General features: G+C 39.4%; 1 protein-coding gene across 1 annotated transcript; it reads left to right on the forward strand.

The window, feature by feature from the left end:
* The first annotated feature begins 962 nt into the window (after positions 1-962).
* On the forward strand, positions 963-13,539 carry DUSP5 (dual specificity phosphatase 5). The gene is made up of 4 exons (XM_063307142.1): positions 963-1,598; positions 5,644-5,786; positions 7,494-7,713; positions 10,700-13,539. The coding sequence occupies exons 1-4, from the start codon at positions 1,184-1,186 to the stop codon at positions 11,119-11,121; spliced, it is 1,200 nt and encodes a 399-aa protein (XP_063163212.1). The 5' UTR covers positions 963-1,183; the 3' UTR covers positions 11,122-13,539.
* The last annotated feature ends 610 nt before the right edge of the window (positions 13,540-14,149 follow it).

Raw genomic sequence — 14,149 nt, forward strand, 5'->3', positions numbered from 1 at the left:
ATGCTGAAAGGATACAGCAGCAAAGCCAGAGAATAAAACAAACTAACATGCTAAGAATGACTGGCACACCTGCAAAATGGGAAAACAGGGTTCTGGTCAGAGTTACAAGGGAGGCAGAATGGGAATTGGCAATGCAGAGAACCTCTATGATAGAATTACTTTGTGCCAACACAAGAAGGGTTGTACTCTATTGATCACAAGCATATTACTTATAAAAGCAAAAAAGTCTGAGACTGTTGGATTTATGTTGTTTGTTCATGTGAACAAACAAAGAGTTTTGGATAAATGCAATTATTTGCCAGACAGCATCTCATTCTGCATGGGTATTTCAGAAGAAATATAGCTATGCTGTCTCTAGCTTCCTGATATAGCAGAACTAAGTCTTTAAAAAATCTAGGCAAGATATGTGTAATTTTTTTCCCTAGGTATTTCATAGGTATTCTGCAGAAGGAAATTCAACAGATAGTGATTTTCATATCGCTGTGGCAATTTAAAATTGGTAGCTTGCATGGAGGAATTTAAGAGTCTGCTCCCTGTAGCTTTAGCAGTGAGCCAGCCTCTGCTCTCCCACAAACAACCCCTGCTGTCACTTCCACTTCCACCTCCACCTTATACTACTTCTCTTTCTTCTGTCACCATCATAGGTCCTTTCCTTCATTAGTAAGTCGACGGAAATAAGTGATGGCTGAGTGAGTGTAAGAAGGGCTTTCTGATGACTAGAGAATTTTTTAAACATTCTTCAACTTCCTTAGCTCGAAGAAGCCTGACTAACGCTTTCCTGAGAATCGCCTCTGCTTGGCCTTCCCTCTTCCTGGGGGGAGGGAATCTCCTCAACCTTGGGGGGGCGGTGCTTAACCGAAGAGGCGTCTCTACTACAGAACGTTCCTATGACGTTAGTCGCCTTATATGGACAGAGCCGCGCGGCTCCGGCGTTCATTCAGATAAATTGCCTCTTCTTCTAAGCGGAATCCCCTGATTGAGTTCCGGGAGGGAAATGCGAAGGCAGGGAAGGACACAGCACGGTCGCGGCCAGGAGTGGCATTGAGGAAGCAGGGTGGCAGTCTCTCAGGTTTGGTTTAAAATAATCGTCAGCCCAGGAAGCTAATCGCCTACGGTGACCCTTTTCGAGGTTGCTTCGGAGAGGAGGAGGGAAGAGAGTGAGAGACGGGGAAAGCAAGCCAAGATGAAGGTAACGGCTCTTGATTCTCGTCGACTCAAGCAACTGCTACGGAAGGATCCTGCCCTGTGCCTTGTCCTGGACTGCAGACCGTACCTCTCCTATTCGGCCTCTTGCCTCCGAGGATCTCTCAACGTCAACCTCAACTCCGTGGTGATCCGCCGCTCCCACGGGCGGCCCGTGCCTTTACATTTCGTGGTGCCCGATGAAACGGCTCGAGGGCGGCTTCTGCTGCCGCCGGCTTGCGCGGAAGAAAGAGGAGGGGACGCGGGGACGCCTCGGACGTTGTCGGCGGTGGTAGTCCTGGATCAAAACACCAGACACTGGCGAAAGCTCAAGAAAGAGAGCACGGCGCAGATCGTGCTGAACACGCTGTCCGCCAGCGTGCCGGAGGCTGGAGCCCGGGTCTGTTTCCTAAAAGGTGAGAGGCCGCCGAGGAGAAAAAGCGCCGCAACGGGGGGAAGAGGGCAGGGGGTGACCGGCCTCTCGTCGTGTGGCTCCTGGGGAGCGCTGCTGCAGGGAATTGGAAACGCGAATCTTGCTAACCTAGTCCCAAAGAAAGCTTCGTCTGGATCGTCATCCGTACCCTAGCAGACGAGCGCTTGAGTGCAAGAGCCCAGCGGCCTTGCTAGCAAAGAGCGGCCGCAGCCGCCTTGGTCTTGGCGATACAGATGGTAGGTAGGTTTTGCACAGCAAGTGAGAACCATCACGTACATGGCACGTGTCTAACGCAATGTATGATAAGCAAGAAAGGAAATGAGGTTTCATAACTCAATCTATACTGAAACAAATTGATCAATAGCTTTTCCTTTCAACAGATCATCTTCTCCTGAAATTAACTTTTTTTTCCCTAACAAGTGAGGAGTGATGATGGGTTAGAAACTAGCCCCACCAGTAAAAAAAAAAAGGTAAATATTCAAAGAAGTCTATTGGAAATCCTATCCTTCATAAATGCATACAAAAAGGAAAGAATAGGCATAGCTAATCAAAATATTTTCTCTTGCTGGGCAAAAAGACTAGATTTAGGTGAGCTTTGATTAATTAGTCACCTAAAAACACACACAATGTGGGAGATGTATTGATTTTGATACAAAAATCGCCCTTGTGAAACAGATTAATTAATGACATCACTACCACCACCCTCACATCCCCAGATCTAAAACACTATTTTCTCTCTTACTCTTGACTTTATGTAAAAATACGCTTGGCTCACACATAAGTAGTATGGTCGTTTCATGAAAGTATTAATAAAGGAGCTGGGAAGCAACCAGAGATATATCAGAAGATGTCTGCTTTTAAGTTGAAGGAATGCAGAATGTAAAAGTCAGCACTGCCTCCTATAGGGCAGCTCCCTATAATCTGTTACCCAACATAATCAAACCTATTTGTAGGAGTATGTAACAAAAATGGTTGCTTTCTGGTAGCAGCAGCATAGTACTTTCATTAGGAACAATTTAAATGTCTTAGCTGATCCTATTAGAGGCATTATGATTACTGCTTTATTTTGTTTAAGGAAGAAAATATTTTGATATCTTCTTTTCTCAACCCAGAGGGCCTCTTGTATGCTTTTGTCTTACTGCGCATCTTATATAAAATATTATCAAACTATTAGATTGCAGCAAAATCTCTAGATGGTATGCCTAATTCAAATGGGTGATAAATTCTTTATGTTGTTTTCCCTGGCATAAAGAACTCTTATTTTTAAGAAGGCTCATGTCATGTGAATATATAAAAGATTTTGAAATTTGATTCCGTTGGTGGATGGGAACTGAAATGGGAAAATGGACTAAAATTCTAGTTCAGGGATGTTTCATCACATACTTAATGAAGGAAAGTTTTAATATGCTCCACACTAAATCATATAACACTCTGGTTCTGGTTTGGTTATTAACTGCTTTGTAGCATTCAGTCTTTTAAATGGCAGTCTCTTAGTCTTTCCATTTCCAAACCCGAAGAGTCATTCTTGGAGGCATTACCTCATATATTCTTAGCATCCTATTTGATACAGCTAGGAGATCTTGGGAAATGAATGTAAATATTACTCAGTGCTAACACTTTTTCCTACTTTAAGCTATTAAGAATATTTAAGTGTGTGATGCCATGGTAGGAAATTCTCTGTGTGATGCAGCTATGGGCTGCATATATGTTCTGGAAACTGGCTACACTGGTAAATTGTGTTTGAGTCACAAGCCGATGCTGTTCTTGTTACGTTTTTAGCTCAGTCTGAATGTTCACAATGAACCAATGGAAGAACCTTGAGGCTTATCCCAAGGGTTTTGTCTGTAAGTGATCTGGGAGAGGATTCATTGTTGCGTGGAATCAAGTTCCTAAGTGGGCCTGGACTCAGGCAGTCTGTTGAGATAAAAGCATGAGTCAGAAAGCTTGTCAGCTAACAGTGACCACAAATGCAATCCTGCTCTTCAGAGAATACTTCTACTGCTGAGTGTCATAATCCTTGTCAACTGCCGCCCCCCACACCAATTTTTTTGAAAGCTTTCAGCATTGGTTATGTCACTGTCTCTGATGCACCACTCGTAATGGGACCTTTTTTGTTTTTTGAAATGATTTGTTCACTGATTTTAAAAGTCTCAATTGAATGTACAACTGAGATTAAATTAACAGTCACAAAAACCTTTAAAATTCACTCCTCGATCATCTCATTGGCAAGACTGTTTCCTCACATAGATAAAGCATACATATTTTATTATGAAAATGTTGTTTTTTGAAAGGGCAGTACGTCTTTAAACTAAACTATGCTTTCCTCTCCTATTGCAAGCAATTATTTTCCATGAGAGAGATTGCAGGCTTTTTGCCACTTTCCTGTGCCTAGAATTTTAATCATTCATAGTGAAAAGGAAGAATCTCTCTTTTAAAAGATGAGTAATGCAATATTTGTGGAAATAACAGCATCAGAGGACAGCCATCAGAAGAGTGCGCACAGAGAGAAAGCAAGAGAACTGGATGAAAAGGTGACTCATATTAAGAGTGGTTGGCAAATCTGATTCCCATGAGCTTCTGGGTTACAGCTCACTGGTTGAGCCTCTGATCTATCTAAGAAAAATGGGATAGGCTGGTACCCTTGTTTATTCCTGAAAAGAGGGGTATAAAAAGTTCATGTAACACTGAAATGAACTCTAACCCTCACCTCCCCACCCCCATATAAGAAGTTTAAAGGAGATTAAAAATGAGGGAAATTAATTGATGGGGAACATTTTCAGAGCAAAAGTTAAAAAACGTTGGCCGCTTACATTTGGAGATTTCAAAGGGTACATTTTGATGACAGAAATACACAGAGCTGAGAATACGTAAGAGTTTGGTATCCTTTTTCAACATTCTGAGCTATAAAGAAAACATCTCTCTTTGTCCTTACTAGGCTCATATGGTCACTTTTAGTCAGGATAAGCTTGAATTTAAAAGATGAAAACAACATTTTTACACTGGTTGATCTGAATGCTATTTATAAAATCCCCTGAAGCCCACACCAACTTTTCCGTGACTTTTGCTTGACTTCCTGTTTTCTCTGTATTGTCTCTTTTAAATTCCTACTGAAAATATTTCAGCATGCACCAACTCAAGGGATACATAACAGCAACAGAAATATGGGGCTGAGATTGTAAGATGAGAGCTCTAAGTATGTTTCCTTAAGTAATGTCCACTCATTTAAAGTGGGACTGTCATGACATCAGACTTCTACTAGCAAAAAGGGTGGCTTCTCCTCCAACTCCCCTTTCCTGTTCTCAAAATTTATTCCTGAGGGTTGAATGTATGGAGGATTGTAGAGAGGTGTCCCCCTTTTCTCATTTTGTCGGTGGAAATAATACTTATAAATGAAGAAATAACAAAAATCACCCTAATGCCCTATAGATACATTACAGCTGAGGTTCTGTACATGTTAGCCAGTACAAGGATGAGGAAGGCTGGTTTGAGGCATACTTGATATACATGTTTATTCTCTTTACGTCAGTATCCATGCTCTAAGCTGCATCTTAGACAGATATAGTTTTCATTAATTGTGTAGTAAATTTAGAAAATCTATTTTTACACCATAAAACTACTCACCTGGGGCTATTTAGTTGTCTGAGCCCATCACCAGGTTTCATTAACTTTTATGACTCTTAATGGATCCATTTAATTTGCCAAGAAGCAAAGAAATGGAAGTGTTTAATCAATGCACAGCCTCTCAATTTGCATTTTCTTAAATGAATAAAAGCATAAAAACATCTGAAGGAAACATTCTGAAATGCAAAATTGTATTTGCAATTTTTCTCTTTAATTTTGTACTTCTCAGCTCTCAATAGAGACGCTCATGCTTGTACTCTGTCTGTGTCTTTTTTCTTTGTAATGGAAACTCTCAATGCAATAGGTGCTATTACAGGTTCAGAAAAAAAAATGATGATCCAGCACAATTGTGTGCCACCCCCTAGCTTTTTTAATTTATATTTCTATACCTGTATTTTTTATTTTAGGAGGCTACGAAACCTTTTACTCACAATATCCAGAGTTCTGTGTAGATGTAAAACCTGCATCCCAAGAGAGGATTGAAACTGAGAAAAGCATCAACGGCTTGCATGAGAAGCAATGCATCCACCAGAAGCCAGCATATGATCAGGTGTGTTTAGAGGAAGAGAAGGCTAATGCTATTCATGCTCGGGCTCTTTGGGGGCTCTTCCTGGCATCATCCTCTTTGTAGCTCAGTTTACTCCTTTATTCATACTTGGTGATGTGACAAAAAGAGTCAACACAAACGTTTCAGAGAAGAGACTTAGATGGCCCCTGCATTTTTGCAGACAAATGGATGTAAACAGTCTCAAGAATAGAGGAGGGGGAAATCCACATAAACATAATCCAACAACACCGGTTATCCCCCTGCCCAATTTCTTGGCTAGCTATAAATTTTAAAGAATTGAAGCCAGTATCTTTTAATTCTAGATATTTCACTGGGATGCCATCTTCTTCTGGGATAGTATTAGAAGATCAATAACTCCAGTATATTCTTTTAAGCTCCATTAGTTTTAACCAAGCACCATGGTAAATATATAAAAAGAAAAAGCACTTAGACTGACAATGAAAAAGAACAAAGGGACTGAAATTTTACTAGGCCCACCTACGGTTACAAAATAGTGTGTGAGCATTCTCATTTTAAAGAACTGTCCATGAGACAAGAAGGAAAAAATGAGGATTGAACAGGGCTGCCCCCATGTTTAGAAATGCAAAATCAACTTTTTATCTAGTTGGATTGTATATTTTCAAAAATGGGAAGAAAAATTATTGCTCATTGCAGTGTATTGATAATCACAATTTCCGTGGGGGAATTCGATTTTACTATTTTAAGAGGAAAATGCCATCAAATGTTACAGTGGAATATTCTCTGCAGAACTACTTGTTAATGATAAATACTTAGCAACGGCAAATAGCAAAAAAAAAGTTTTCATTAAAAAAATTTACCCTGAGGACAACTCCTGCTGAATTTCAGAAGAAGACAGTGAGAGTATACCTAGTTCACACAAAACATTAACTAGGGTTAAGATGGGGTTGGGTAGTTTGCAGTTCAGTGTGTTTCAGGACCCAGCTATGTTTCTGCATATTGTATACACCAATCCACTACATTAAACTATCATATGTTGTGCTTTAAGGCTGAGTAAGGATTTGATCCTGCTTCTCCAAACTTGGCCTGGCATTCTGACCATTATTTTGGCTTGACCACATCTGGTGGACTTTTGTTTTGTCCCTGATCTTGCTCTGTTTATGGATGTGATCTACTTAAAGGTCAAAGTATGGGCCAATTGCTAACAACCAGAGCTCTGACTTTTGGCCATTATCATTCAGCCATAAATGTTTCTCAAAGGCAGTTTGCCATTTTTTGTCTCATCTCCTAGTGGAGATCATCACCCATCATCCATCCATCATCCATCCACAGAGAAAGTTGAACATCTGATGTAGTAAAGCCACAAGCACTTTTCTGTGCCCTTCCCAATGTTCATGTTCTTCAGGTTCAGGCTGGAGATAGCATGGTGCATGGTGGCTGCCTTGTTTTTACTAGGCATGGGTGTAAAAGAAGTTTTGCTAAACCAGTCATATGGTGTTATATGTGCTTTTTCCCCATTCAGATGAAAGATATGGATGGATGGATCCTTGTTATCTCTGAAGCTTAGTCATTGGCTCAGTATTTCTAACAAGCTATGTGCCTATATCAGGGTGCTGCTATTAGCAACAGCCTCATATCCCCTTTAAAAGTGCTGCCTAACTATTTTCTTGAGTTTATTAAATAAGAAGCATCCAGAAAATCTATAATGATTTATTCCTCTTTACCTTCCAGGGTGGCCCAGTAGAAATCCTGCCTTTCCTATACCTTGGCAGTGCCTATCATGCTTCTAAGTGTGAGTTCCTTGCCAGCCTAAACATTACTGCACTCTTGAATGTCTCCAGAAAGAGTTCTGAACCCTTTACCAATCAATTCTGTTGTAAGTGGATTCCAGTGGAGGACAGTCACACAGCAGACATCAGCTCACACTTCCAAGAAGCTATAGAATTTATCGGTAGGTGGATTTCCTCTCTCTCTCTTTTTCTCTTGCAAATGAAGAATAGTTCTTGATTCATGAAAGGAAGTCCTCTTCTACCATGGCCAGGCTTCCCTCTTCCCTTTTCCAGAGGTATTTTAGAGGATTATGACTTTTTCAAAATGTTAACTGTATGTTAACTGGTTTTATAGAGGTTCCATGGTCATAAATAGTTCCTCTTTTAATTGCTGTGGTGGTTTTTATGATTTTTATGGTTAAAACAATAATCCTATATTTACCTCTATGAAAAGCTAAGGTCATTTGTACTTTGCTTACCCTGCCTGACGTTTTTGTTTTATTTTGTGATGGTTTGTTTGTTTGTTTGCTATGTCAGTGTATTTTGGATTATTTATTGTTGATATTCATTTCTTACGCACCATGAGTTGGATGAAGAAAGGCAAAATATAAATATTTTAAATAAATATTTCCAGAGAAATACCTAGTTCAATTCACACTAGCAAAAACAGTCTTTTGGTACAGCAGATTTCCTAAAGGCACTTTGGGCATTTTGGAAAATGAAGTACATAGACATCTAGGTCTGCAAGCGGGCCATGGCCCCTACTGTTCCTGTGTGTGTAAGCCCCTCACTCTTTCTATCCCTGGCCTTGGGTTTTCATAATGCAAGGCTGAGCATTCTAATTGTATTGTAGCAAGTGGGAAGTGTGAAAGAAGTTCTCTATGTGTTGAGGAAGACAGTGTGAGACTGAAGAGAAATGGGTTGGCACAGATAAAGGTTACAATAGATGTCTGTCTACTGAGATACTTTGAGCTTTTGTGCATTCTCTGGAACCCTTTGAGTAGGTTCTTTTCGGGTTCTTTTCTACAGGAGAGTTAATCTTTTCCAACTGCCTTTAACTGGCTTAGACACATTATATACATATACAGGACAGAGATAAAAATCATAAATGGTAGGGTCAAAGAGCTAGACATCTGATAGATCTGTGCAAAGCTTAGGTAACCATATATGTAGGTATCTCAGTGGAGGTTCTGGAGAAGAGGCAGATGTCATTCATTAGGGATAGGGACCTGGCATGTTAACATACAGTTAACATTTTGATGACAATTTTCTATTAATCAAAGAACTGCAAAGGAAGTTCTAGTGTAAAATTATGGTTAAGTCCCATGCCATTTGGAAAGATTCAACAGACCTTGAATAGGAATTGCCTTAGGGCTATGAGAGGTTTGTAAAATAGGCAGGATTGCTTAATAGTAATTTGTTTATCCATGGGCCATAGAGCAAAGTTCAGTTATTTACATAAATTGTTTTAAAAGGATAAATTAATCTTTGGGTGTGATTATTGAAATATATTGTTTCTGGCTTTTTGAAGGAAAAATTCTAACTTGTCCTCAGCTAAGAAGCCACCCATTCAAATCTTACCCTCACTATTAACTTGCTAGGTAGTATTAGGCAACATCTCTTGCTCTCTGCCTCAGTCTTACCCTTCAGTGTGAGATACTATCCTATCTAATAGGCTTTATTTAGTAATTATATTTATATTCCACTTTGAGTTTCAGTTCTCCCCATCTTCCCACAACAGCCCTATGAAGTAGGGTGGCTCAAAGTCACCAGTGAGTTTCCAAGATGAATAATGATTTGAGCCTAAGTTTTTCCAAGGACTGATTACTGAGACTTCTAAACACTTTACATGTCAATGCCTGTTCAGACAACACTATGCACTAAAGAAAGTGTAGGTTCCTTGCTTTAAAATGGAATGACTTCTGTAGATGCTTCATGAAATTCCCTAATAACAATGACATTTAACATAATAATAATAACAACAATAACAACAACAACAACAATTAGGGAGTATATAAATCTGGGCAGAATTCAGCATGACCTGTAAATCTAACAGGTTTCACAACAGGATTAAACTTGGAAATTCATTTCTTAGTCCAGCTAAAGCAGTTCAAGTTCTATTTTTAATCCTTGCATTTTACACAAGGAGCTTATTTTCAGCATTTTCTTTTTAATCTTATAACAATAATTGAATTGTGTGAGTAACCTTGGGGCCTCCCATTGCGTAAAATGGTAGCTCTGCCTAAGCCATTTATAGTCTGACTTAAGTCCAAGTGCCACTTATCAAGGGTTGTAATTAGAGATTTTAGACTAGTTTATTGTGCAGTTTGTGGTGGAAACCCCAGGAGCCCAGGGCTTGACATCTTGGGGTCAAAATGCATGCTGAACATCTACCAAAAAGATCTCATAGGGTGGGGGACAAAGGCACTGCTTTCCATGGTCCTAGTGAGCAGGGAAATTCATTAATCTCCATTTGCTTAGAGGGCGTGTATAACACTTTTTACTGCAAGGATGTGCTTCTTATGAAAAGAAACAAACTGTTTCAGTTCTTTTCTGGAACTGTAGTGTTCATTTTATTAAACACCTGCTGTTGTAATTTGGCTAGATTTGGCAAGGGTGAAGGGAAGGAGCAAAGCCTTTTTATCTACCGCATAGTCAATAAGAGTTGTAAATTTTGTGTAAATGTGTCCAACAAGAACAAGGAGAAATTACTTTCCTGGTGTTCATTTCATCTATGAAATACATTCTGAATGTCCATCCACACAGCATTCTGAAATGAGTTATAAAATGAAATTTAGGAGACCCTTTGCATCATGGCATTTATTTATTTATGTTTTATTTATTTATTAAACAATTTTACATGGCTGCCTGTCAACTAAGGTAATTCTGGGCAGTGAACAAAAAGATTAAAACAAACAAACAATTTAAAAAAAACAGTTGAGGCCACACATATGCTAGCTCTGCTAAGATCCTGATCCCAATGCCTGGGGGAAAAGCCGGGTCTTCAAGGCCTTCTGGAAGGCCAATAGGGTCAGGGCCATCCAAATCTCAGAGGAATATTGTTCTGTAAGGCAGGATCTATGACATGGCATGGCACTAGCAGAGGCATTCACTTGTAGTGATTGCAATAGCTTCCACATTTAGTCCATTTTATTTCTTCCTTCCCAGATTGCACCAGAAGGGCAGGAGGCAAGATCCTGGTGCACTGCGAAGCAGGGATTTCTCGCTCTCCCACAATCTGCATGGCTTATTTGATGAAAACGAGAAAGTTCCGCCTGGAGGAAGCATTTGACTACATCAAGCAACGGAGGAGTCTAATCTCACCAAACTTCAGTTTCATGGGGCAGCTGCTGCAGTATGAGTCAGAAATTCTGTCTTCAGCTCCTAGCCCTCCTGTCACGTCTTGCAAAAGGGATGCTGTGTCTTTCTTCACAGAAGAGCTGGCTCTGAGCAAAAGTTTTTCCTTTCCTACCTCGGTTTTGAATTCAGTGCCCCTGCACTCGCCCGTCCATCCACTTACATTGAACTCTATTACTGCAAATTCATCATGCTGGGCCCTCTTGGGGACAAGAGACAGTACGGTTCCATGAGGTGAGGTGATGATAACATGACATTTCATCTATACGCAATACAGAAGCCCTTATTTATTTCATTCAGATCCAGACGCTGGAGTGACTGTCTACATCAGAAGGGAAAATATGCTTTTATGTTGAGATGGAGTGGAGATGAATTCAGTGCATTGAAGCTCAGGCTAGCTATGCAATTTCTAGTTATCGTGTGCTAAATTTAGCAAACTCCAGGTTTTAGCTCAGATAATCTAAGGACTTTACTTAGAACATGGAGATATTGTTCCCAGAAGTAGATGCCCTTCATTCTGGATGAGAACTTCCATTCTATAGACCCAGGGTAGGTCATTATTTTGAAAGAATGAATCTCTTCGGAGGAAGATAATATGTGCATATTTATGAGTGTTTTTAATAATTTCTGAAATATTTGTGCATTCACTACTGTACATCTAGACCTTGCTGGAGCAGAAAGAACCACATTTTTTAAAAGTCCCTCAGACCTGTCCAATTGCTTCTTAGTTCCTGCCTCCTTCCCCTCTCTTAATTATAGACTTGTGTTAAAGTGTAAGCAATAAACAGCTGTGTCAGGAAAAAAAGAGCTGTAACAAAAAGCACAATTTACAAAAGAGCAAACCTTGATATTACTTGGTGTGGCAAAAACTTGAATGCTTGCTTTTTTTCCTTTCCTTTGTGGGTTCCTAAAAAATGTCATAATCTGCCAAATGCAAGTGAATTAGAAAACTGGAGAAACAAATGTCTCTCCTTCCCCTTATCCACCAGTCAGCCTCTGTTGTTTGTTGCTGTACTACTGAGTTCAAGGTTAAAATCGGATCCTTACTTGAAAGCCTCTGCTACATGCTGTTATCAGCAGAATGAAGTACATTTGGGAAGTTATTTCTAGGTAAGCTAAGGCTGCAAAACCATGAGGATTTCATACTTCATTCTCCAGCTCAATCCAGTTAGAGCTGACTTTTCATCTGATGTCCTTCAGATGTCTTCAATTACAACTCCTGTTATCAACAGCCAGGATGTCTAAGGAATAACCTAGTATTCTCTAAATCCTGTATTTGATTCCTTCCTTTCCTCTACAAAATTGCTCTTTTCAAAAGACAGTGAACCAATTTTGTCATAACACTAAACTATAACACAACTTGTTTGTTTCTCACTCAGTTTGTTACTTGAGCATACCCACTGTGGCTTAGCATTACAACAGGGCTCTGTGGGCTGTTTGGTAATAAACCATGATTTGAAAAATCTTAGCTTAGTGTTAATGTGTGAACAGAGCCTTTTTGTTTCCCATATTTCATTGTTCCATAAGGGACACCACAACATCCTACTTCAGGCATTAACCTTCAAATAGTACTAGAAAGCTTTGGCAGTTCTAGAAGTAGCAATATAGCATATCTTTCATTTTGTCTACCTTAGCCACCAAACAATAACAGATTAGCAGGGTGATAGCTACAACTAGCTATTCAAAATACTGTATTGCCAGATTCCAGCCTGGCTTAATTAACAAGGGGGAAAGTGGGTGGAATTCCTGGGGCCTCAGAGCATAGTCGAGGACTGTGGGTTGCCCACATAGTGTATACCAGTGTTTCTCAACCTTAGCAACTTTTCAGATGTGAGGACTTCAGCTTCCGGAATTCCCCAGCCAGTGTGCTGGCTGAGGAATTGTGGGAGATCAAGTCCACAAACCTTAAAGTTGCTAAGGTTGAGAAACACTGGTATATATAGATTCACTCTTAAGGTATTTTTTCCTGTTATCTGGTGGTAGAAAGCCCAGTGTTTCACAGTGAAGTTTGACTTGATTCAGAAAATTAAACTGCTGCAGACTGATTGCATATTAGTCACTGGGTCATGTGTAAAGCATACTTTTGAGCTAATGGGCTGCCAAAAGTAAAGAAGTTGCTGTATGTAATATCTGACAGCTACACTGTAAGCTCTTGATTTTTGCTGATGGGACTGGACACGAAGGGGGCAAATGATGTCAAAGCAAATATTGTATCTGAACAGACAATCCCATAGCAAATTGTTACATAAAGGAGTGTTTTGGAATTTCTAACTTTGTTCTGTGAAAATGTATTTTTCTTTGTACATTGCATTTTGAATTTGTGGATTTTTAGATTTTAAAAAGTGGGGGAGAAGAAAGGCAGCCTGATAAACGATCAACCTCCCCAAAAAGTGTTTTTCAACTGAATAACAATCCTTACTGAATGACATGTGGATTGGTGTTCTTTGTGTTGATTTCTTCCATGTCATATTCTTGCCCTGGAATTATTTATTTCCTAGCAATAGGGACTTAAAAACAAAAAACAAAAACAGGCCATCTGTATATTTAGTATGTGTCTCTACAGGTGGCTCCATGTTCTGCTGCTGCTTTGTCCTGTCATCGTTATTTTTTCTAAATATGGGAAAAGGCAAGAATTGCTTAGAAAACTTGTGAATGTGAATTAAAACATTTTTAAATAAAATATTTAAAAAATGTTTTGTTCCACAGATTGCATGCAGTGGCAGGTAATTTGTGAAAATATTTGCATTAGGTTTCAGAATGAAGTTTCTCTAAAGGACTGACATGTTGACAAAAAGATGAAACCAACAGAGCAGTGGTGGAATGTAACTGTAGTTGCTCTGAGGGAGGGGAAGTGTATATGTGAGTTGAACATAAAATAATAATGATGCCTCTCTCCACAGGGTGCACAACCTTTTTTTGTACTAAACGTAGCCTTTAGCACATACACAAAAAAACATGAATCTTTAGTAAGCCAGAGATTGCCTTCCAATAACAGGACAGGGCTGGGACAAAACATAAATTAGAATTAATTTCAATTAAAATTCAGATTATATTAATTCAATATAAGTAATCAATGACTGTAATTAATAAACCACCATGGGCAGGTTTTGTCACAATGTGATCAACAAATAAATAATTAATATTAGTCCCTTTGCCAGTAATCATTTTTCCCATCTGTCACATTAACAACTACAATGTGATAATAACTTTTGGAAGAGATTTGTGGTTGTAGCCAAAGACTGGAAAGATAATACTGATCAG

The sequence above is a fragment of the Candoia aspera genome, chromosome 6 (assembly GCF_035149785.1).
Source record: "Candoia aspera isolate rCanAsp1 chromosome 6, rCanAsp1.hap2, whole genome shotgun sequence".
Classification (NCBI taxonomy): domain Eukaryota; kingdom Metazoa; phylum Chordata; class Lepidosauria; order Squamata; family Boidae; genus Candoia; species Candoia aspera.